The sequence below is a fragment of the Peromyscus maniculatus genome, chromosome 9 (genome assembly GCF_049852395.1).
Source record: "Peromyscus maniculatus bairdii isolate BWxNUB_F1_BW_parent chromosome 9, HU_Pman_BW_mat_3.1, whole genome shotgun sequence".
Taxonomy (NCBI): Eukaryota; Metazoa; Chordata; class Mammalia; order Rodentia; family Cricetidae; genus Peromyscus; species Peromyscus maniculatus.
In genome coordinates, this window is record NC_134860.1 from 26,562,008 (window position 1) to 26,588,508 (window position 26,501).

The window sequence follows — 26,501 nt, forward strand, 5'->3', positions numbered from 1 at the left end:
ATAATACAGCGCTGTGGCTAATGATCACTACTGACTTCGTGTGCACTTCTCTCATGGCTGCACATTCTGTGCAGAACTGCTCCACATTCCACGAGGCACAATTCCTTATTCAGGGTCTTACCTCCTCTCCGGTTATAATAAATCTGTGTGCCAAGTGCCTGAAGGAAGGCAAAACTGACCATTGGAAGCAAATCCTGTTACAGATTCCAGTGGATTCCTTAAGTTCTCTATGAAAACTGCAGCTTGCTTGTTAGGTATGGTAGTTGAGTGCATTGCTAAGTGGGGTGCACAGGCACAGCCATTACAAGGGGAGGAGGGTCTGAGCCTGCCAGACACAGTCCCAGAAAAGAGGAGCGTGACAGGCCCAGACCTACTCCTTGACCACTGTGTATCCTATATCTATCAGTCCAAAGATGCACCTAAGTTCAGGAGTATTAATTATCATTTTTTGGACACAGAGGTGCTTTATTACAAGGATAACATTTGCTGTCTGTCTATTTATTTATTTATTCATTTATTTGTTTATTTATTTATTGTCCTAGGTTCTTTTCCAAAGCTGAGGTAAAATAACAAAAGCAACGTAAGAGAGGAAAGTGTCCTTGGGCTCACGTTTCTGGAGAGATGCAGGCTATCCTGCAGGGAAGCATGGCAGCAGGCAGGGAGGCTGCTCACATGGCGTCTGCACTCAGGAAGCAGGGAATGAGCAAGACATGAGGCCAGGCTATAATGCACTGAGGCCTATGCCCAGCAATCCAGTTCCTCCAGAGAGACTCCAATTCTTGAACATTCCACAGCCTTGCCAAACCATTATCTGGGAACCTAGCATTGAGACATATGAGCCTATGGGGAACATGTCACAGTCAAACCCTATCTATCTATCTATCTATCTATCTATCTATCTATCATCTATCATCTATCATCTATCTATTTATCCATCCATCTATTTAAATATTTGTCTGTCTATCTATCGATTGATCTATCTATTTATCTATCTGTCTAAATATCAATATCTACTGTGGTACTGGGGATGAAATCCAAGACCATGCACATGCTAGGCAAGCCCGCTACCACTGAGCTACATCCTAGCAAGTGTCAAGATTCGTTTATACTTGACCAGTTTTATCTCACAGAATCCTCCCAGTAGCAAAGCATCAAAATCGAAGCCGGTTGCCCCACCTTTCCGAATGACTGACAGAAAAAGACCAGAAGACTAAATGCCAGTGTCTGCCAATTCCCCTCTCTGCTGGGCACTGGCTGAAATATACTGATACATGATTTCAGCATGTAGTCAAAGTGCTGACTGGGTCACCTGAGTCATCTACAGCAGCAATGGGGACCGAGCTGACATTAGCCATAGCACAAGGTTGCCAAGCTTCCAGTGTCCGGCTGACACCCCGCCTCCTCTGTGCTTTCTCCACTTACAGCTGGTGTGCACATCTGGAACAGGACCCTTGCCCAAATCCCCTCTTAAAGCCCTTCTACTCTGTTTATTGTGAGAAACTTGCAGCCTGATCTGGAAGCCCTGTGGCTTCTGTGTAATGTCTGGAGCAGAGGCCAAGAGCAGAGAGAACAGACAGGGTTCCCTCTGGTCCAAGACGGTCTTTGCCCTCTGACTAAGCCTGCCCTGAGTGTATTCATAAAATTAATAATATATAAGAGCATGTCAGTGTTCCACACAGAAATGGATTGTTGTGTATTTTAGTATGTTCTGTATAATGAATATATCAAGCCAATGTTATAATGTTTCCTTTCAAAATGATTTGAGTCATGATGTCAGACAATTGAAAGAAAAATTCCAGTGAATCATAAACTAGGTCAATTTTTGATGAGCCATGAAATTGAAAAGTGAGAGGCTAGAGTCAGGGGCTTCCCCTCATGTGACCTAGGTATGTTGAGGGCACCGCACCGATAGCATTTCAGTAAGGAAGGGAGCAACAGGATTTACCTACGTGGTGAGGTCTGTACTGTTCTCAAGAACTGAGTGGGAATTACCCGCATGCCTGATGCCACTTAGCTTTCTCTCCAGGGGGCCATAGGCCAAGTGATGTTAGCAGGGCCTGGAAAATGTGAGGGGAGCTGGGCAGAGAATGAGGGAGGGAGGGGAACATTCAAGGAGCTAAAAACCCAGTGGTACCTGCTGCCTAGAGAATGGGGAGATGGAAACAGAGTGGTCTAGAATTACCTCAGGGATTCTGGTCTGAAGGTCTAGAAAAGAACCCTTAAGTTGTGTCAGCAGGAAAACCTGTACGAGGGTGCTTTCCTTCTGCTGCAAAGCGAAGACCCGTCTGTTTCCAGCAGAAGCATAGATTTAGAAGTCATCCAGTTAATTTCTGCAAGGTGAAACTTAACACATTTAAACATCACCCAATGTCCCCTCCCTTGATTCTGAAGCTTCCAGCCCCCGTTTCTTGATCAAGGTCCATGTAGTAGGTAAACAGATCATGTTGCTAATGAATTATCCATGAAGTGGATCCTTACATTTGTCTTGACACCTCCAGACTTTTCTGACTTCTGCGTCTGTAGTTTTACCTCTCCTTTTTATTTCATTATTTATATATAAAGACTAGTTTCCATCAACAGAAATATATAGAAAGGGGCCGGGAGTAGAGGGCATCCCAGGTTACCCGGGAACTTTCTAGAACAATGTAGCATTTCCAAGAAAGCAGAAGAAAACAAGGGAGGGGTTTACCTGAGTGTATGATGACAAGATCTGATCATGTGAGATTTTGTGCTCTCCATCTCTCTCCCTTCCTTCCTCCCTCCCTCCCTCCCTCCTTCCCTCCTCCTCTCTCTCCCTTCTTCCTTCCCTCCCTTCCTACCTACCTACCTCCCTCCCTCCCTCCTTTCCTTTCTGGCTTGGGCATAGTCTTTCAGGAGTTTCCCTGCCTAAAAGACTTTCTAGAACATAAGCATACCAAACAAAGAGTACCCTCTTCCAAAGTGCTTTCAAATCAGTCCAGGAACAGAAGTCAAGTATGCTGACAGGCCATAATCCCGCCTCTGGGTGTACATGAATTGTACCTGCTTCTCATTTACAGTTCTCAAATCTGGATGCATTTCTGAGCTCATGGGCTCGTGTATGAGGTCTGGTTTTCCTGGTAAGTGTGATGAATAGTGCATTCCCTCGGGCACTAATGCCGCTCTGGTCTTTTGTTTCCATAGGTACTTATGGACCATTGGTAAGAATGTGTGGAAGAGGTGGAAGAAGAGGTTCTTTGTGTTGGTGCAGGTAACTCTTCAACTCTGTTACCAGTCTTAAGAACGATCCATATTACAGACTTGGCAGGATGAATGCACACTTTTTAACTGAGGTCTGACACCCGGAGACCACAAGGGCCAAGCATTTAGCTCCATGATTCTTTCCAGGTTATAAACTCGAGGAACCACACAGAGAGTTCTAGCGCCCATAACTGAAAAATATTCCCTTTTTGATGAATTTCTGGATTTTACCTGTTTGACTGTTACTGTTTGACTGTTACAATACCACAAAGAACACCTATGGATACACAGAGCCAAACATGGAAGTAGACTCACACATGGATATTAATGACATGTTGCTAATGTAGAAACAATAACTTGGTTCTCCCAGGTACATATAAAATTTTTTTTGCATAGATTTGTAGCACATATCTCCACAAAGCCTCCTCACCCCTTTTGCTGTTGGTTTGTTTGATTTGCACTTGAAATTGTTCAGTTTGACAAGGAATTTGCCATTAACTCCTTCCAATATGCAGCCTCCCCGAGGCACAAAAACCATACTAGCATACTCAATCCACAAAATGTTTATTGCAGTACTCTCTGAAACACGTCACAAAGTGTCTCACCTGGTAATCATTCTCATGAGCTCTCTGGCTTGTGTTTGGAGTCATGCTTGTGTTGAGTCTCACTGCATGGCAGCAGGTCCAAGTGACGGTTCCTGGCAACACTGCATTGTCGGGCCTCCACTGTAGAAACCCACTCAAGTGTGTCATTGAAACCTCTGTGCTGGTTCAGGGCCAAGTGGGTTCCGACTCATGCACAGGAGCTCCCGATTGCCTACAAGACCCTCGCATACCTTCCCAGCCTCTACAGAAGCCATCAGCAACTGTTTGGCCAAAAGAAAGATAAAGGAAGGAGAGGCAATGCCTGACAACACCAGACGGTTCTGAAAAAGGACAGATCATGTGGTCTAGACCGAAGGTGATGACGTCTTCCCAGAGAGTAAACAAGACACGGGGTCTCTGCATTCTGCATACCCAGGAGTGCTTCACTCAATGCATGACTTTTCTCTGAGAATCTCTGAAATGAAAGAATGTCTAGAAGCGGCTCACCTCAGGCTGGGGAGAAGACTCAGTCAGGAACGTGCTTGCCATGCAAGCATTTGATTCCCAGAACTCACATTAAAAATGAAAAATAAATAAAAATGAGCCAGGAGCACTGCTCACCCACAATCCCAGGGCTGAGGAAGCAGAGATGGGAAGGTCTCTGGGGCTCACTGGACAGCCAGTCTGGGTGAACTGGCTATCTCCAGTTTCTGTAAGAGACTTTGTCTCAAAAGATAGAGTAGAGAGTAATTGCAGAGGAGACTGGACATTGACCTCTGGCCTCCATAGGCATGTGTGTTGGCACACATGTGAATGCAATGTATATCCACGCACACACACAGGCATGTATGCACACACAAGTAGCTGATCTTTCTTTAGAAGAAGAAGCTTTAGGGAAGAAACTGGGGTAGGGGGTGTGCAAAAGGAAATGTGCAGAAAATGTCAGGGAAGCTGTGTCTGCATGCTGTGTACTGAACCCAAAAGAAGAGAATGGCTTTTTTTGGCTGTGCAACTGGAACACAGATGTTTTGGAGCCTTTACACACAGACTTCCTCTAAGAGGAGATGAGAATCACACACAGACTTCCTCTAAGAGGAGATGAGAATCACACCATGGCTTTCAAAAAAGGGGGAGCTGTGTGCTGACTTTGGAAAAGCATAAAGGGCACAGGCCATCTGAGGCTCTATGGCATTCCTAGAGAGGAGGACAGCTGCAGTGGAGGATGTCAAGAGGCTTTGTGTGTGTGTGTGGGGGGGTGCTCCCTACGGTAGCAGTCCCCACCCCATCCCCAATCAGTCGAACCTCTGTCTCAGGCAGACCAGACCTTTCATCTCTACCAGTCTCAGTGGACACGTCAGCTCCTTCATCACCAAGGTGATGGGAAGGCAGTGTCAAGGCACCAGTTGCCTGGTCTTGGTCTCGTGGAGTTGACTACAGGCTGCCAAACTAAATTCAGGGCTTCCTGTTGACAACCGAACTGAGGGTAAAAGGAACTAAATGGATAATTATAAGCAAGAAGCATGGCAAAGCCCCCTCGGCCATGGTCCCTAAAGTGTCTATGTCTTTAGGTTTACCTGAAGTTTCTACACCTTTTAGGTTTACCTGCAGCCTATCACCCAATGATGAAAGGGATATGATTCACTGGCATCCTGCATCAAGATGTTCCTTGGGACTCACTGTCAGTCTGTAGGAAAGTGGCAAGGACCAGGGAGGGGGACCGTCATCACTCCTACTGACTACAGTGTAGACAAACCATTGGTAACTAGGAAGACATCAGTTCCAAGGAGTGCTACTCAGTGGTCAGAACTCCAGATGTGAGTGTAGAGGGGAGCAAGGGGAGCTTGTGTCCATTCCAGATCAGAAAGTCTCATCTCTACTCCATTGATACCTTAAAGATATGGAACTGGGAATATAGCTCAGTTGGTAGACCCAAGCATCTGGGAAGGGGAGGCAGAAGGATCAGAAGTTCATGATCATCTTTGGCTAAGTAGCAACTTCAAAGCCAATCTGTGATAAATGAGAATCTGTCTCAAAAAGAGTATTGTTTTTCTTCAATGTACAGACTATTTCTGGTTTAAAAAAAAAAAAGGAGGGGTCAGTGTTCCCTTTTTTCACAGTATTTCATTCTCATCTCAGTCCTGCCATATTGTATTTTAAATTGCCTCTAAAAAATGCTAATATTAGCATATTTCTATGGTTCCTTGGAGTTTACAAAGAGTTCCTAAAGCTGGTCTTTGCAGATGTCTATACTATAGTGAGTACAGATTTTCTCCAAATTAACATTAGCCAAAGCTGAGACTCAAAGCGCCTACGTGGCCTATTCAAAGACTGAGGTTGATGGGCCCAGAGAGGCTGCTCTTCAGAAGACCCAGGTTTGTTTCCCAGCATCTAACTGGTGGCTCACACCCATCCGTAACTCCAGCTCCAGGGATATGACACCCCCTTCTGGCCTCCACAGCTATGATTCACACATCGCTGCACAGATATATGTGTACACAAAGCATCTATACACATAAAATTAATTTTTAAATATTTTAATGATGGTGGCTGTTGTCCAGCCAACTACAAAGCATAACACAGGTCTTCAGACTGCATCTGCCTTATATAACTAAACATGTAGGTGGGTCTGTTGCCCAAAGAGATTTACACATACAAAGTGTCCTAGAATTTGTTTACTTTGCATTTCATTGAACAGTGTGATTCCTAAAGGCACATCCTCTGTTTTAGGTTTCCTATAGACATCATGACTAAAATCTCTCGCTATTCCAGCCTTCAGAAAAGATACTAGAGTTGAAAGAGATAACTATAGTTAGATAACACAAAATGACTTGGCTAGCAGTATTTTAATAACCCACCAAGATACACTATTAAAATAGGTTACTCTCACAAATGAATTATAAGTCATGTAAGTAGTTGAGTGTTTTAAAATTGTGAGTGAATGTGTTTCCACACAGTTACACTGAAGGATGTGCATAGGGTTGTATTCTGGTTGCAAATGACAGGAAATATGCCAAACTAGTTTTCTAGGGTTTACCCTTTTCATTTCCTGTTTGGTTTGTTTAACTGGTTGGTTGATTAGAATTTTAGATAGGCTCTCACTATATATAGCCTAGCCTTTGCTTTAACTGGTGATCGTCCTTCCTCTGGCCTTCAAGTGCTAGTATTAAGGCTGTATTCCACCACACCCAACTTCTTGGTTTGTTTTGTTTGTCTTGTGTGTTTGTTTTTTGGTTTGGGGAATTAGACCTAGGTCCTGGAGCGGCTCTCTCCTGCTCTACCCCTGAGCTACTCTCAACTCCTACTCCAGTAATCTCAGCTGAGACTCTGATTTCCATTGGTCTCATTTTGAAGAATTTGCCTATTCAGAATTTTCTACAACCCAATATATACACAGATGCTGATGCAGACAATGGCTGCTCACTCCTTTATAGCCTCTTTCCCTTTTAAAAGCACCAGGAAATGAGCCAAAGGAGCCAAAGTCCAACCACCTGTAAAATAGAACTTTGATCAAAGCCTCACAAATCCTGGAGTCTATCCTCAACTCTACCCAGCTGTCTGTGCTGCTAAAGATCCCATTGACATAGACTAGGACCCTTGTAAGTCCTGTGCCGGTCGCTCGAGATCATCAAATCTCAACTCTGCTCTGTGGCCTCTCTGACTTCTACAAACACTTTCTAGATTCTGCCAATGACATGATTACAATGGCACTTTCTGTCTCCTTAACTTTTCATCCAAATAAATCCAAAGCTGGGGTGTAGCACAGAGGAGAACACTAGCCTAGAATGTGTGAGAACCTAAATCCAGTCCCAGAACCACTCAAAAGGAAAGAAAATCACAATTTAAGAAGAAACATGAATTTCATTGAGAACAGCTTTCTATTAGTAAAATGTGGCTGCTTTAAACAATTTTAAGTCCCCAAATCTTTGTTAGCTCCTGGGTAACCTCAAAGCATTCTAGAAAAACTAAGGTTCATCTAAAATGCACGATATTTGGAATTATTCCAAGGATATTCTTCCCTCCTTTGAATCTCAAAGTAAATTGTCAAACCCTAAAGAAGAAAATGCTCCCGCTGAGCCAATGCAGGTTTGTTTAGTTGGGTTTGGGGGTCTGGTTTGGTTTCTTTGCCAAGCCTCTCTGCCTCAGTGTGCAGGGCACGTCACCAGTACTGCCAGAAGAGGGCAGCAGCAGACTGCGGGAAAGGAGCGGCTGGACCAGGACAGGAGCGAGCTAAGGGCCCGGGAGTGGTAGAAACCCGCCTCCGGAAGTCACGCCTTTGGGTTGTGGTGTGTTCGGGACCTAAAGTGCATATCAATGCACTGACCTTATTGATAAGCTCTACCCTGTCTCCCGTGGCCAGGTGAAACAACCGCTCTAACTCACTGCAGGAGTGATCTAGCAATGTCTCCTGCCAGTGTCACAGGGAGGGGGCATCATGGAGAAGTTGTTGTGGGTAGGACCAGTCCCAGGTTGGAATACCCTGGTGCTGTACGTGAAGAGACCCTGTAAAATGTGGAGAAGAACATCACGGATTGAACAAAGTCCCTACCTGTCAGACTCTTAGCAAATGCCCATTGTTGTATGATAGGGTTTGCATGTGGGTGTGTAAATAGATCCACGGTACTCCTTCGAAGAACTGATCATCTACAGACAAACTCACCTCTGAGCTACATGATGGTGCCAGATACATGGGGACTACTTAGTTACACACACTAATGGATGGAGTGATAGCTGTATGGGCCTCACACATGGTATGGAAATCTTAGTAACTACTCAGTAACAAGAAGGTACTTAGGGGGATATGGAGGAGGAGGGGGGAGAAGGAAGGAGGGGACTTAAGGAAGAAAAGGGCACAGCACAGATAAGAACAATGAGGTTGAAAGACATGGCAGCTTATGGGACCTGGGTGGGGACCTCTGTTGTAGGAGAAGGGCATCTCGGGGTGTCCTGCTTGGTACAATGAACTAGTTCATGTTCCCTTATGAAAATTCTCCTTGTAGTCTAGCCTGGTTTCCCTTATGTGGGGAGCAGTGCATCCATTCTTCAGAAGCCCAAACTGGGTAGTAAAAATCTCCTGAAGAACCAACAGAGGGCAGCAACAGACAAACCAACCACGTGAGCATTCTCTTTCCTCTTACTCTGAACCTTCAGGACTCGGGACAGCGCAGTATATTGTGGGGCCTGAAAGCACCGGTCTTAATTGCCATTAAAAGGAGACCAGTCTCGCTGTGGAGGTGACTAAGTTGTCCCTAGCTGGGTTTAAAGTCTGCTTAGAAAATGTCTCTTTCAATAAAGAGAAGTAGAGGGTGAGGGATGTGGCAGTCCTTCACCCAGGCATCTGACATCCTCGGATGATGGTAAATGTGCCTGTGAGCTTGGCTGGAAAATGGGGGTAAGCCTGCTTTGCCACAGGCTCCTCGCCAACAGGCCAGATGTAGAACAGTGAAGCATCCTCGCCAGTTCTGGATACACAGTGACAACAGGGTCCCGAAGGCGGGCCTGCAGCTTGGAGCGCCACCCTGCACTGCCGTGGAATGCCAATATCAGTAAAGTGAGGGCTGCCATTTAGGGCACCAGTGACAAGGGCCATGCCGTCGGGGCTGGGGCTGCCTGGCTGTGACTGGCACCTAGCAGTTGAGCGCTCATTGCTTGTGACAGCATGTCACTGCCGCACTTGTCTGAGACACACGGGAGACTTTACCAAGAAGCTGCAAGTGCCCCTTCGATAGCTGTGGGTAGCCAGAAACAACAAGAGAAACTCAATGCTAAGACGGGACTGCAAAAGCAGTGCTGACTGTATATGTACACGGTCGGGGGGGGGGGGGGGAGAAGGAGAGAGAGGAGAAGGGGGAGAGAGGAGAAGAGAAAGGAGAGAAGGGGAGAGCGAGAGAGCATACGTTTTCGTGAGTGCAAGTACATGTGTACCACAGTGCAGGTCAAAACAACAACCTTGGGGGCAGTCCTTGACTCCCACCTTGTCTGAGGCAGGATCTCTTGTTGTTCCTCACTGTGTATGGCAGGCTGGCTGGCCTGTGGGTTTCTGGCGATCTCCTGTGTCTGCTTCTTGTCTGTCCATAAGAGCACTGGATTGTAGAATCACACTATGGCTTTGCATGGGTTCCAGGGAACCCAACACAGGTCCTCATACTTACATGATCTGTGCTTTACCCACCAGGCCATCTCCCCGGCCTCTATCAGCTATGAAGACATCACCTTCTGTTCTCTAACTTCCTGCCAAACAGCTTACATTGTATCTATAGGCATGACAGCCCCGGCCAGGCCACCACTGTATTAGGTAATACTCATAAAACTGCTGCCACAAAAGTATGTGTTGACCCAATCATTGTAAGAACAGCAATTGTGGGATGTGGCAGTGCATAGGGTGACCCCATAACTCAGAAGGTGAGGGAGGAGAATCAGAAACTCAAGGCCAAACTGAGCTACATAGAGAGACCTGTCTCAACATGGTAATGAGAGTCTGGAGAGACCACCCAGAATCTACATTAAGAGGGGCTTGCTGCCCAGTCAGCTCTGCCTAACCAGTGACTTACAGGCTGATGAGAAACAGTGTCCAACAACAGGGTGGGTGACTCCTCATATGACACCTGAGCCTGACCTTGAACCCCCAAACACAGGTTCACATATGTGTAAATGTATCCCCCACATGCACACACATACACCTGTGCCCATATAAACATGTACAAGCTGAAGGCAAAAATAAAAACCAAATAACAGTAATGATAGCAGTTGACTATTTCCAAGTACCTACTAAGTGTCAGGGACAGACTCTTAAGTGCATTCCACACATAAACCCATTTTACCCTCATGGCCACCATTGGATGCTATGACAGTGTGACTGAGACAGCAGAGGACCAGGGTTGCAGTTGAACGTGGACAGTTTTCTGGGACATGGGGAGTGGTGGTGGGACAGTCTCACGGTCTGCTCTTTCTTCCTGCAGGTCAGCCAATACACTTTCGCCATGTGCAGCTATCGAGAGAAGAAAGCAGAGCCCCAGGAACTCCTCCAGCTGGATGGCTACACTGTGGATTACACTGATCCCCAGCCAGGTACCCACCCTTTCCTAGGCCATGGCCCCACAAAGTGCTCATCTCTCTCAAGCCAATGACAAGCTTATGCTGGCCAGATACTTGGTCCATGCTAGACCTAGACAGTAAGCTGTTACATCAGAGAGTCTCTAGTCCAAAAAGGAAGCACACATTTTGGCTTTTATATTCCTGGGACCAACTCAATGATGTACTCTGTTGTATGATGCTGAAAATATTCATGAAAAAGAATATACACTTGTATACCAGGGACTGCATTTGTGTGAGATTGTGTGGAGTGTGTCTGTGTGTCCATGTACATATGAGTGCACATGTGTGCATGTGGAGACCACAGCTGTGAGTTGTGTGCATTGTCTCTCACTGAAGCTGGCCCTCAGGGACTGGCTAGGCTGGTGGGCTGGCCATCAAATGCCAGAGTCTCCACCCACTCCAGCACTAGGCTCACAGGTACGAGCCCAACGGGTACACGGGTGCTGGAAACCAGGCCCTCACCCTGTACAGCAGAGTCGACTCCTCCGCCCCAACCTGAACCATCTCTCCAGCCTCGGTGTGTGTCGTTGTGTTTTGGTGTGTAAGGAAAGCTGCCCTCTGTGCATGATGTCCCCTGGCCACAGTCTGGGAACACACAAGGTTAGCTGATGGAACCCGAGGAAGAAACTTGCTCTCCCCGCCTGTGTTCCTTATAAGTTACCTCTCTGATAGAGGCGTCGAAGCACCCGGGCTTATGTAGGGAAGTGAGCCTCGCAAGTGGTGATATTTCTTGTAAGTTCTACATTGCACACATTCTACATCCTGCCCCCTCACACCTCTCCCCATACCCATTTTATTTTTTTCCCAGAAAACTGAATAGAAATCAGTCTCAAAGAACCTTCAGAACGAGTGGGGGGGTGCGAAATCATTTCAGCATATTAATGAACAGCAAGCACCGACAGCCCTCTCCCGGAGAAGTTCATTTTTATGCCAAATCTACACAAGGCTTTTCCAACCACACTGCATCATTTGGCCCAAAACCTTTTTTTCAACTCCCATATTGCTCTTCCACGTGCAACAAAATACACAGAAAAAAAAAAAAAAGAAAGAAAGAAAAAGAAAAAAAGGGAGTTTGAGAGAAGATGGAGCTTATGAGATATTAACCCCAAAATATATGATAGAGAAGACCTGGCCCCACCTAGGGACATCAGCCCCCTCAAAACCCTGGCCCTGGGTGATTCAAATGGTCCAGCCCTTTCCTGTTTCTGTTTGTAACTATATTCTGCTGTGGTAGCTGCAGCTGTAGAGTGCTGGCTCTGTAAGATCTGAACTCATGTCTTTGCCCAGAAGTTTTCATGATGAACAGAACCTGAAGTTTGAAATAAACAGTTCTATGCAACATCACAGAATGACAAGATTTCACATTGAAAAGCCAGCCTTTGGGGCATTGAGTAGTGGTTTGGATTTCTCTCAAGTTTCTTTTTTTTTTTTTTCACTCAGAAGACTTTTTAAAAAGTAAATTCAGTTGTGCCTGAGACGTATGTCTTAGAGGTGGAGGCCAGAAGGCCAGGGTGAGGGGGAACCAGTATGTTCAGAGACCAGGGGATGCTCTTGGAAGGTGAGCCTATTAGGGTCTGTCTTGTCCCTCCTCTTGGCTTTGTGAGCTATTAAAGAAGTTGTTGGGCACCATTGTATTCTATTCTTCTTATTTCCCATAAGTAACTGAAGTCCTTCCATGGGATCACAGTCACTGAGACACAGACATTTGTGTTCAGTAAACTACCTGTTTAGGGGCTTTAGCATGCTGACCCAGAGACCTGATAAACAGTATTAGCATGCTGACCCAGAGGGCTGATGAACAGCCTTAGCATGCTGACCCAGAGAACTGATGGACCACCATAAGATTTGTTTGTGAACTGTTCCTTTTAAGCTCAGAATGAAAATTCGCCACTTAATTTTTTTTGGTTGTCTGGAGAGTAGGCAACAGTTTCTCAATTAAGCAATCAAGTCTCCCAATAAAATTATAGGCATTCAGAATATTTCCATGGTTACATTGATCTGCCCTGATGCCAAACAAAGTGGGTTAGAAGCCCACTTCTGCACTTACAGGCCAGCTTTGTATCCAGTGAATACTTGTACTCTTCTCCAGAACTTGGTTTCCTCACCTATGAAATGGGAATAATAAAATTTAGATTACATAGAGCCATTGGGTGCCTTAAATAAAGATTGGGGAACAGTGCTTTTTTCTCTCTGCCCTGAGTGACTACAATAGTGAGAGTTCCATGCTTCCTAAATATGTCCTCCAATGTCTTTCTGACCATTGCTTCAGACATTTTATCCTACCCCTGTCCATCAATAGAGCCCAGGGGAGAAGAGGATTGAGGTAGTAGGAAGGGCCTCTCAAACAAGGTCAACCCTGATATCTACCGATTGGAGTATGGTGGCGTATTTCCAAGGTTACCATGAGGGTAAGCACATGTGATCTGTTAACCCACCCTTTTTCTTGGCTCCATGATGCTCATTTCTAAGACAGAGGCATCCCTCAAAGCTCTTCCTTCTTTTCAAAAGTTTCCTTCTTAGTCTGTCATCCATGAAGTTAGCTGGGTTCCCAGTTTGTTAAGTATGCACCATCCTTCCTAGATCACACATGTTATACCACTTATGAGAAACCAAATAAACACCTCCTCAGAATAAAAACCACCAGAAAGCCTTCCTTAAAGCTGTTTTGATGTTGTGACCCTGGCTCCTCTTTGTAAAGAAGTAATGGGCTAGAGAGATAGCTCAGTGGTTAAGGTGCCTGCTGGTTCAGGTTTCAGCACCCACATCGGGTGACTCACAATGAAATATAACTCCAGCTCCAAGGAATTTGATGGTCTCTTCTGGTCTCCACAGACACCTGCACACACATATATATATATGCCCATACACAGAGACATATATGTGTAAATAAATGATTTTAAAAATTAAGAAGTAGCTATTTATTTCCCATATCCCCTGCCCATTATAAATGAAAAATCCCCACAATGTATAAACACTTGTAAAGAGGTACCTGGATTAACCTGATGAGCGCAATGTCTTCAGGCCACCAGCAATAGCACCCAGCACCACAGCAGACAGACTCCTGACTGGTCTTCACTGGCAACTTGGAGATGCTAACCTGTCAGTCACGAGCCTCTTGGCTCTCTGCTATTGGGGATATGGTACATATCTGATGAAGGTATAAACTTTGTACCTAGCTAGAGAACCAACTCACTGAAAATGCGGGCTCCTGGAGTATGTTAATGGACGTGAGCTAACTTTGGCCTAAGCCCATAGAGATGTGTCCACCCTCGTTGTCCTAATCAGTGACCTTGAGAATGACCTACTGAAAACTGAGACCAAGTAAATATTAGTTGAGCACTTACTTTGTGTCCATACATTATGCTAGATACCAAAGAAAGGGAAGAGGTTAAGTCAGACAAGACTTTTGTCCTTATGATACAAAGTGAATTATGGAACTTACTAGAAGTTAGTTAAGAGGAACTGAGGGCTGGAGAGATGGTTTAGCAATTAAGAACATTTCCTCTTCTTCCAGAGGACCGGAGTTTGGGTCCTAGCACTCATGTTGGGAAGCATACTACCTGTAACTCCAGCTCCAAGGGATCTAACATCCTCTTCTGGTCTCCATGTATATGTGGGGGCACAAACACAAACAGAGAGAGAGAGAGAGAGGAGAGAGAGAGAGAGAGAGAGAGAGAGAGAGAGAGAGAGAGAGAGAGAGAGAGAGAGAGAGAGAGAGAGAGAAATCTTTTAAAAAAGAATAATAGAGAAAAATTAGTCAAGATGATAGAGACAGGTTATCAGAGACAGAGGTCAAAGCAGACCTCCTAAGAGTGTGACTTTCATTCAAAGATATGGAGGAGGCAGGGTGTGATATAATCGTGCAGATATAAAGTGCATACATGAAAAGAAGAAAGGAGAGATGGCAGGTGGAAGAGAATCAATTGATGTGAATTACAAACCTTGAAAGAACCTGGGGTTTTCTTTCAATAGGGCAGAGCCTCTGGTGAGTTCAGCAGAGAAATCGCATGACCTATTATAGGAAACAGACTGGGTTCTACACTGAGAATTGACACTAGAGCATGAGACTGGAGGTAGCCAGTTGAAGCAGGAGACTGTTCAAGGTAATTACAGTCAGATTCAGAAGCCAGCACTTGTGGCAACAGAAAGGTCCCCATTCTGGTGACCCAGGGATAGTAGCATCAGCATCTCAATATCCACGGGAGAAATTAATGACAGAAACAAAACTAGCCCAAAGTGGACTGCACTTTCGAGCTGCATGGGCCCAACTCTCCAAAGGTGGAAAGGTTAGGACAAAGGTCGGGAGTTCAGCATTGGGTGTGGCATACTTGAGATGTCCATCCGTGTGCAAAGTCTAGAGGGCCACCTCTAACCTAGGTCTGGAGTTGAAGGGAGAACTCCAGAGTGCAGGGAAATGTAAGAACCCTCAGCACATTCCTCAGGGTCGGATGGCATCATCAAAATTGTAAGCAAAGGAATGAAAAACAGAAGAGCATCAGGACACTTCCACAGTTAGAAGGTCAGGAGGAGGAAGAGGGAGAGCAAACAGTGAGCAAAACAGAATAGCTCGCCACATGCTCTCACGCTGGGAGGCACCTGGGGGCATCAGGTTTCCTGAAAGACAATTGTGGAGTATGCTTCCACAAGAAGAGAGTATCAACCACTGCTGATCATGTGATACAGTGAGTGGAATTAGGATTTCACATTGAGATGTGGCAAAGTTAATAACACTGGTGACCTTGACAACAAAATTTTTAGGCAAGCTGCCACCTGATCAGAGGAGCTTTAAGGCCTAATAGAGAGAGCCCCTTGCTGCTCAGAGATGATCCTCAGCCCCAAAGCATCTACTTCATCAGAGCTCATTGGAAGCTCAGGGTCTGGGGCTCCACTGCAGACCCACGGAATCAGAAGCCGCAGTTGATCAAAATACCTAGATGTGCCGCGTTTGCACTTATGACTGAGAAGCCTCAGTGGAGATCTTCCTTTACTGTAAAGAGAATAACAGAGGAGCAACTGAGGGGAGAAGGGACCAAGAGATGTGGTTGTTGTAATGGTGCTAGTGATGATGATGGTGTGTTGATAATGATGATTTGTTGTTCAATATGGGGGAGAACTCAAGTGTTCATAGGCAGGTGTCTAACCGGTCTACTTGATGTATTGTCACCAGCAAGACAAAAAGACATGAGCCAGTCGTAAAGTGTTCCTTTACCACCCCGGTCCCACTCAGTGGTCAAGCAGTTTACAGGCACCCCATCCAGGAGTCAGATACATTACTCCTCCCCATCTTGGCCCAAGGAAAAGCTGGAGACGTTGCTTTCTAAGGACCAGGCCCTGCTGAAATCTTCCCACCTCAGCTTAGATGTCGCTCTTCACTTCTGTGCAGGTTTGGAGGGTGGCCGAGCCTTCTTCAATGCAGTCAAAGAAGGAGACACAGTGATATTTGCAAGTGACGATGAACAGGATCGGATCTTATGGGTCCAAGCCATGTACCGGGCCACTGGGCAGTCGCACAAACCAGTGCCCCCCACCCAGGTGCAGAAGCTCAATGCCAAGGGAGGAAATGTGCCTCAGCTGGACGCCCCCATTTCGCAATTTTGTAAGTAAATAAGCCATTTCTTAAAAAAAAAATAGTTCTGTAAAGTAAATCTTCCAAAGTTGAATGAGAAAAACTAGTTGCTTTTCTATATAGTATCCCAAAATCATGTTTGCTAGGGGCATGTAGCTAATACAGGTCGAAACTTGGGGCAAAATGTTACATGAAAGTAATTTTAAAGTGCAATACTTGACATTACCTCCCAAGGACTAAACAACAGAATGTATACTTTATGTCTATGCCTATCTTTTGGTTTTGCCGAGAGCTTGGAATTCACAGCCAAATGCGTATTTGTTTGAGTCCTTCAAATATGGTAGATTCCGTATATCGTTGCTTCGTCTCCTCCTATTAAAAGGAATTTAAAAATAGGGATGATTTGAAATAAACTTAAATCTGCAATTTAGAACCATTTAAAAATAAATGATGACATTATCACATGCAGTGGGGGGTGGGGGGGGGACACGTACCTAAAATCACATTCTGAGCAGAAATACCAGAGACCCAAAACCAGCCCCAGTTCATCTGCATCTCCCTTTGCCTGTGTCTCTTTGCCTGTCTTACTGCCATGTATCCCAGAGTATGGGCACTTCTCTCCCAAGACTTCTAAACCCAGCTTAAGGTGAAAGCCAAAGCCAGTGGCTTCTTAAAGATCTTCATTTTTTAAAGAAAACTAAACAAGAGATCTACAGATCCATGGTTTATTCTGCACAGAGATCTTCAGCTTTACCTAGGGATAACTCCAGTGTGAGTCCCTCCTACCAACTGTCATGGTGGTTCCTTATTTCAGTGGGAGACTCCTCCATTCAGCATAGGTCACTTGTCTAGCAAGGAGACATATGAATGAGGAGGTCTCATGAGGCTCTAGCTCTTACAGCATCTGCATCCCAGGGAGGATCCAGATTACCCACAAGTCGGTGCCCCCAAAGGGGACCATCTCACACATTGACAAATACCATGGCAAATGTCACACAGTGGTCACTCACCAGATCAGGATGGCATTAGGCAAATAGACAGTCGAGGAAGACTTCTCAGAGCTTCAGTCCAAATGCTAGGGAGCTGGCTTCCAGATCTAGGAGGCATGGATATGACAGCAGGGAGCCGAAAGCACAGGCTGCATGGCCCTGGGGTGTCCTGGGGCTCTGCTCTTGCTCCTAAGCCGAACTTGAGCTGCCACAATTCTACAGCTACAGAAACTCTGGCGGGAAAGTGGCTTCTCAGCGAGTCTCGCTACTGTGGGTGTTTCTAACTGACAAGGCTATGAGTCTTTGGGGGAGGCAGACTACGCAGTGGGGGCGCCCAGTTCTGTACCGATGGTTTCTTAAAAGAAGAGGCATTCCTTAGTGGAACCTGACAAATAACCACATTCAGTGGCTTTCCACACAGACAACCATGAAAGAATAAGAAAGACATGAACTTGGAACCAGGGCAGAGGGGATAACCCTGCAGGAGCTACCCCTGAGATTCCCACTCTAAGATCTTGACTGACATAAGGCATAGCCAGTATTTATTGAATTTCTAAATAAAGGGCATCTGTATGACAGGTCCTCCCCTCTCACTGCCTAACAGCCTCTTGTTAACATATTTGGAACTGATGTTATCCATCATACCCTCCTGAATTATCTTTGTATGAGAAAAATCCTAATTATAATCACCATTCCAGTCAAATCATGAAAGATCTATTTTAAGTGATATTTGGAAAATTCTCTTCTTTCCAAATGATCTCTGATTCTCCTGAGGTCATTTCACTTTGTACCCCATGTCTGTATTCTGGCATCCACCTACGGTAAGAAATGACTGCATGGCTTGTCATTGGCCCTGCATTTCTTCACTAATACAGGGAAGAGAAAGGACATCCAGGGGTAAAGCTGAATGGAGAGATAGATAGAACATATACTTGAAGCATGCAAGACTCTGTCCTGAAACTCTAGCATCACCCCCACAGAAGAATTTAAAAGACCCACAGAAGCTTCTGAAGAGGGATAATCCTTTGTGGAAATATACGAGATCCAACAGTAGAGTTCCCCATGTAGACAGAATTCATTTCGTTCTAAAACTGAAGTGCAGGTCTTTGGAAACCAATAGAGAGGATTCAACGGAATGCACAGTGATTCAACACATGTCACAACCCCTATTTGAAATGTCTTAGATGGGTCATCTAGGAAATCCTAAAAGGTCAGACTTGGGAATAAGAAGATCATCCTTGTAGAGTCTATGGTATAGATTATACAAGTTAGTCAAGACAAGTGAGATAGTATATATGTGCCTATAAAATTGATCAGAACCTGGAATAGTCCACCTTCTTCTCTGGTGACCTCTTAAACTCTGCCTAGGAGTGGAGGAACTTCAGGGAGTGTGAGGTGCCTTCCTCGCTACCTGGCTCTCAAAGAGCAAGGCCACCACACCCAGCCGTTCCAATTGCTCACTACAGGAGGCTCCTTTCTCGTAGACAAAAATGTGAATGACACTCATTGAATTGTGCAGTACCCAGTCTTCCCAGATGTGTCCAGTGGCTCTGTGATAAAGCAACCCAGTGATGCTGTTTTCCTTGGCCCTACTGCTGCTTTGTTGTCTCTGGAGCAGAGCCTCCACACTGCTTCACATTCTGTCTATTGCAAACACAGTACCAGCAGGGTGCTTCTGTTACCCAGACATAGAAACCAGCAGAGGAAGCCAGTGAAGATATAACCAGACCTCCTTTGGCCCTTGAACATTGGTAGTTAAGAATAAAGAAACCCACAGGGAAGATCAGAAAGGGGACCAGGGCTTTGCATCCCATGGTGTCACAAGGCAATTATGCCTGGCAAGCACACACACACACACACACAAAGCATGGCCTTGAGTAGGGCTCATAAGACTTAGTGGAACTTGCTACAGAATGGTCATGACTGCCTGTATTGTCTCAAACCATCTAACAGGTCAAGCTTTGTTGGGGGGGGGGGTGACCCACCTTCATTTGCTTGAGGCTCCCTTACTTGTAGCCTCCAATCCTGTGTCCCAGAAACTCCTCAGTATCTGGAAAACTGAGCTAAGTTGGTCACTGAGGACTGCAAAGCAGGAGAAAGGAAATATTAATTCTAGTATAGTTCTAAATAGCAAACCTTGGTCATTCACGTACATTGAGTTGATTGGTTTTGTTTACATATCATCTCACAAATGAACACAAGCACAGATTCTCTAGCTAGAAAAAAAAAGGGAAGAAAGAAAAGATAAAAAGGAGAAAGTAAAAGAAAATCAAGTATTGCATTTTAAAAGGGTTTCCTTAAGTTCCAAAAGGTCAGGGTCATTGCTGCATACCTGATTGCACACACCTAATTAAATCTTGGTTCTGAGTATTTGTGAAAGTCCTGCCCATTCTTACCAGCCGCTGATCTTAATGATTTTTCAGTGACTTCACTTGGTAACTGCTGCGTCAGAATTTACATATCCAACAGAAGCCACGTAGAAAAGGGAAGCCACATAGAAATGCTTGGGGACAGAGAAAAACTAAGACACACTCCAATCTTGTCCTGCCGCTGTCTGTTCCAGGGAATCTTGGGAAGGGGACATTTTGTAGTTTGGGAGACTTTTAAGAATCTGTGTTTTGGGGTGTTTCCAAATTCAGTTTAAATGACTTCTTGGGGGCAGTTGGCATTTTTTTTCAATTTCAAAAGTTCAATTTTGAAATGAAAAGACACGTCTAAGAAAGAGTGGAGTGGAGTATTGATATGGAATTGATAAAACTGGGGACAATAGATCCTGCTGTTCATTTGTTTGTGATTCTGCAAAGATCTGGGGAGGTTCCCTCAGCCTCTCAGACCTTTTGTTCTTCTGTGGTTTTTATTTTGTATGTGTGTTGTTGATTTAATTTTTTCCATTTTAGTTAAGTTTGTTTTTATGAGTTGGTACCTAGTTCCACGAGTTGTTTTTTTTTTTTTTTTTTTTTTCTTTTTTTAAACAAATACTTGTAATTCTCCAATTTCTAAAGCCAATGTTGCACACTTTGGATATGCCCAAATCTAAAGTTGAGTACTGCCACAGTTCACTGTACCAAGTGGCTGCTCATAAAGACATCTTACCCTGTCAGCGGGTATGAGAGAAATGACACAAAGGAATAATACAGTTCTCATTGGTGTGGGGTGGGGAAAGAAGGTATGTTAAGCTTTGCCTTTTGGTCAATGATTGCTGAATATAGTGCTTACATTTGGTTGTTTTAATGTCTGTTTCTCAACTAACAACTGTTAACTACATCATGCACCCCAGAGTTGGATGCTGCTGAGAACTGCTCTGTTTTTATCACCACAGAGATAATCTTCAACAGTCAGGGGGATTTAGATTATTGTTGATTTGGGGGAGGTTGATTTTTGTTGTTGTTGTTTTGTTTTATTTTAAGTTTTCTTGTTCAATCTTTGCTCAAACCCAAGAACTGTAGCTTCTAGGCTAGAACTCCTGTCTGCTTTCCTGAGCCTTGTTGCTAGTCTTTATGTTATTCTGGTTTGTTCCTTCTTACCCTGCTAACTTCTAGCTGGACTGAAGGGTAAGTGCTCCCCCATAGCTAGCACAGCTCAGATAATCTGACTCGATTATCTGACACCTGCAATGTGCTTCCTCTCTCCTCTTCAATCTCCCTCATGTCTAGACTTTGTAGTACAACTCTCATGTTATTTTCCTGACCTTAGGTTTGAAATGTAAGCTTCCATACTGAAGCTAGGATGCATGTCATGTGTGCATAATTGCCTCCTCTCCTTGGCTTTCATATTGGCATCAAATGAACTTTCGAGTAAAGCCAACCAGGAACTTCTGATGTTTTTCTTTCTAAGAATATTAATGAATATCACAATGAAATGGCCAACAATGCCATTGTTTCATGGAATCCACAGTTACCTGACTGCTCAATGCCTGAAAACAGATCATTTTGCACTTTGACACAATGATGTGTTGTTGTTGTTGTTGGTTCTCCTTCCCCATTCCTAAGATTAGAATGGTCAGCTACCAATGGTGTGGTCACCATGGATACCATAGCAGGTAGAAAGATGAGGTAGGAAATCCAATGATCTTAACTGAGCAATGCTTGAAATTGCAAGCTACAATTTAATAAAGTAAATGCATTATTTGAGCATTAGAGAGCTCATTCAACTTGGCTTACTGGTATACCCTCAAATAAAACTCATTGAGTATTAATTCTGAAAGCAGAGCTGTAGTACATGGTCTATACACAACAGTGACAAATTAAAGACACAAATAAGTCCTTATACTTTCTTCACAAAGGGTTTTGGTCCGGGATCTCACAGTGCCCAGGAGGATTTTGAACTCTCCTCTCAGATGCCATTCTACTCACCCCCCAAGAACAATGACAACAATAACTTGTTCAACTTCATCTGTGTTTCTATTCATTTTCTCTAAATGTAGCCCTTAAAAAAACAGAAAAAAGTGATAATTTAAAACTTTAGAAAAATCTTTCTCTATACTACTGTTAACAAAAGAGAGTTTGCAATTTCTTTATTCATATAGGATCAAGCTGTCTCAGTAAAGCGTGCTGTGAGAAAACTTAACATTAGAGGGAGCTAGACAATTTGGTCAAGAGAGCAGGCAAATATGTATTTGAGTTCTCTGAATGCTAATTTAGAAGACTGTAGGTCATACCATTCCTCCTGACCATTTAACAGTAGTCTTTTCTTCTGATTTTTTTTTGTTCATTTTTTTTATTTGCTTTTTCTCCCTTTCTTTCTCTTTTATTTTGCATAAATGTACCCCTGGCTAGCAGACAGATGTTTTCCACCACTCCCAGAAGATACTTAAGTTGACTTTCCCTTCTTTTGAATGTCTGATGAGGCATCTAAAAAGCTTATTACAGAGTGGGCACTTAGTGGGACTGAGGACTCTGCTCTCCTTTTGTTTCCAGAATGAGAGGATGGATGACTAGATGACTGAATGAGTTCTTTTCTGAGCGAATTTCATGTATTTGCACAATGCACTGCTACCCTAGTAGATATTCTAATAGTTCTTTGCCTTGTTTTCTATAGTTTTATTTTATGAGATTTTTGCTATATCTTCTATTGTCAACTTGCAGTTACTACATTGCAGGAATGCAATACCAAAGATTAATTTAGTATCCACTTAATTTGAATGGCCTTGCACCACACTACAAATCACTCTTTTTATTGTTAAGAGTAAATGGCTTCTGAAAAGGACTCTATAGGAAGTAAGATCCAAGAATTTCCAAACAACATAATCCAATGTTCTAAAGAGAACATATTAAAATTAAGATTCATTTTTATTGACTAACATTTAACAGATTATTCCCTAATTGTTTGAGTATTATCACATCAGTAAAATACATTATTATTCAAATATAGAAAATTTATCTCTGCTCATATCAAGGAATATAAAATTAATTAATTGAGACTATAATGTTCATAGAAGGACAATTCATTGAAAATGTAGTAATTGCCATAGGGAAAATTGCAAACCACTTATTATTTTGGCTTTAGATTATTGAATAAATAATCTCCGTTGTGATGTGATCTTTACTCAAAGCAATGTCTTACAAAGAATTACCAGCTCTGAAATAAATGTTCATGTTTACCCTCAATGGTGTTTTGCCATGGTAGTTTAAAAATGTCATGTGACCCTGCTTCCAAAGACACCATCCTCTCTCAACCATTCATATTGGATTGCTCCAGTCAGAGAAACCAAAAAAAAAAAAAAAAAATGAAGTCGTTTCCCAGACAAGTGGTCCACTATGTGCCTCAGGACAGCAGGCATGGGAGGACCAGTCTCTTGCTGGGCACAGCACTCCCTAGTTCCTTGACTATACCAAGAAAAACTCTTCTAGAAAGCTCTGTAAACAGCCAGCTGCCATCAATCATTGTCATTCCTTTATTTCATGTCTCCTGACGAGGCTGACTACTGTCATTGCTCGTTACTGTCCAAACCATACATTTGCTCTTGCACTGTCAAGCAGATATGACATGCACACATTTTCCATATAAGAACGATACAAAGTCACCTTTTAATTTACAGTTGGGTTTCACAGATGACTTTCAAGTTACATTAGCTATTCTCTTGCCTCTAGCACCCATCAGGAGCAAGAAGATCCTGTGTGTGCTCTAAATTTCAGAAATAAAACAGCCACCTCTAGTTTATCATAGAACGGTTTCCCGAGAGAAAAGAGCCATCTTAGATAATTTATTAATAAGCTATCATAATTATGTTCAACAGCAAAAATTGTTCTCATTTGCCCATGAAAATTTCCAAAGTATAACATTACAAAATAAAGATATTTATTTGCCCTTTGTTTTCAATCCCTGAGCTGTGGTAATAATAGTAGGAAAAATTTTTTAGTTCAAAATTTAAAAACTATATCATCCATTCAAGCAAAATGTATTTATTTGAAATACACTGTAAATATATCTAAAATGCAGTTTTCTGAAATAAGATCATGTAAATATGTTTTCTATTAATATAAGGTATTACGAAAGCTATTACATATTGTTCTAGTCATATGAGGAAAAAGGAAAGAGAATATCAACCTTGAACTGAACCCAGACATCATAACCAACTAAAGAGTAATATAAATGTCAGGTAGTCTCTTGGGAAATATTCACATGAATTTCAATAAAGGAGATTAAATGAGGATATGAAGTCCATAAAATGATAGCACTGTAGGAAACAGTGTTTTTAAAACATGCTTTAAATGTCAAACACAGTTTTTTCTGGGCCAACTTCAGGTAAAGGTTTGGATGAGTATCCACCTGTAAGCACACCTGCTTCTAAGCCCAGGTCCCTTGGGCTGTCTGTGTGTAACAAACTCCACTGGCAATACTGAAGTTACTTAGTGCTATAGCAGTCCGAATAGTAACTTTATTCATCTAAGTCTGACTTGAAGCCAATTTCCTATCCCATAACACAAAGGACTTTAAACACCCTTACACAATTAAACCGTACAGGCTGCACAGTCAGCATCCTTTGAAGGGTGTGTTGGATTGCACCCTCCTCATGTCGCCTACAAAACCACACGGCCCACTTTCAGAACATTTCAAACCTTCACAGACCAATAAAGACTTGGGGATAACTTCCTGAAGCAAAGTCTGAGAAAGGTGAAAGTTAGCACTGAAAATCTACTAAATCCTAGATTTTTTTTAAATTACTTCATATTAATAACCACAGCAACAAAGAGGGTTAATATGTATGTATCCCCCAAAACAAGCAGTATTCCAAACATGACTGGAATTTTACAAAGATTCAATAGCTTCCTGATGCTATTTTGTTCAACCTAACATTCAAATTCATTTTCATTCTCTTGACACATGTCACACATTGGCAAAGGCAGTAACCCCAGTGTCCTGAGTTCTAGAACTTTTTCTCTGGGCTGTTTTCCCTTGGTGATGCCAACATTGGAGTTTTCTTTTTCTTTAATCCACCAGTTCTCATTGTTTGCACAAAGAGAAATGGAGTTGCAAAGAGCATTTGTTTTTCGTGTTCAGTGCTGTAGGAGAGCAGACTGGGACAGTGCAAGAATGATTATATGGTGTTGCTTGGGAAGCGCCCACAAGTTCTTTGAAACAGAATTTGGAACAGCTGGACCACTGCAGTGTTTTATTTTAAAATAGACAACATATGTAATGCATATGGTCCTAGACATGTATGGAGACACAGGCAGACAATCTGAATGGTATCCAAAGACACCTGCACCTAGAATTCTGTTTCCTTCTATAAAATTTTCCCCTAAGAGCACATGTTCCCACTTTTGGATTTGAGAGATGCCATCTGAATCCCCATGTGTGTGTCTCCTTAATAAAGCTAGTAGGGAGTTGCCTGGGATGGAGGTGTCAGAGTCACTCGCTCAGTTAGTAGCCACCTGCTAAGTACCTGGTTCCTGGAGGAGCTAGCAATGAAACAACAGATCATGGAATGCTCTCAAGAGACAGACTACCTGCTCAGAGATTCTGCTGTGTGTATATGTTCTGACCCCAGAGAAATCAGAATGGAATTCAGAAAAGCCAGGCACAATGTAGGAATTAGTTATGTAGGGACATGGCAGAATTATAAAGTAGAGAGATAAGGATGGGCTGACAGTTTCCTAAAATAATATAAAGAAACAAGAAGGTATGGACCACTAGCTATAAATACAGAGGCATCTTTGACTCACTAACAGCTGAATGCAAACTGGCTTTGCAAGAATTAAGAAACCTGCCTGTTTACTCCTAGGTAACATTTATTGAGTGCTTACTATATGTCAGGTGCCTTCTGGACATTTATTAGATCCCATCAACAACTTTATGATACAGTCTCCAAATGCTACTTTTTATTCATAAATGAGGATAAGGAGTCTAAGAAACATTAAACACTTCCATATATCACATACCACACAATTGGTATTCCAACCTTAAATCCAGTTATTAGGAATCCCACTCCAACCCTCTGCTGAATTCTGTGCTCTTCTAACTAGCAAATAAAGTGTGTGCTTAGGGTAACAGTAATCCATAAAACAAAGACCTAGAAGACACTGAGCAGGCAAGATGGCTCAGTGTATTAAGGGCTTGCTGTGAAGCCTGATAACCTGAGTTTGATTCCCCAGAACCCACATGGTAGAAAGAGAGTCCCAATTCCCAAAAGTTGTCTTCTAAATTCAATATGCATGCCATGGCAGGCATGTACACATGCATAAGTACATGCATGAACACACACACACACACACACACACACACATGCACACACAAAATAAATAAACAAATAAATGTAATTTTAAATAAATACAAAGCACTTACTGAAAGCATGGGTTTATTTACTTTGATAAAATAGACCCAGTATTTTGACAAGTATGTACGAAGCACTACCTGTATTCTGGGTTTTTTTTTTTCTTTTTTTTTCTTTTTTTTTTTTTTTTGCTGGATGCTGGGAATATAGCAGAAAACAGAAAATCCTAGAATCCCTCCTTAAAACTCAGGTGTTTGGAGTTGACACCTCAAGTTAGCATTCCCAGCTGCTTCTTTATTTCCTTTTCATAATATAAGCTGGGGAAACTATTCAAATTA

General features: G+C 43.2%; 1 protein-coding gene across 12 annotated transcripts in view; it reads left to right on the forward strand.

The window, feature by feature from the left end:
- Window positions 1–26,501, forward strand: part of Cadps (calcium dependent secretion activator) — a 440,161-nt gene that overhangs the window by 272,105 nt on the left and 141,555 nt on the right. For all 12 annotated transcript variants that reach the window (XM_076544508.1, XM_076544497.1, XM_076544503.1 and 9 more), the window contains exons 9-11: window positions 3,163–3,229; window positions 10,760–10,868; window positions 16,279–16,491. In XM_076544508.1, the coding sequence (XP_076400623.1) occupies window positions 3,163–3,229; window positions 10,760–10,868; window positions 16,279–16,491 (389 nt within the window). The remainder of the gene's footprint in view (window positions 1–3,162; window positions 3,230–10,759; window positions 10,869–16,278; window positions 16,492–26,501) is intronic.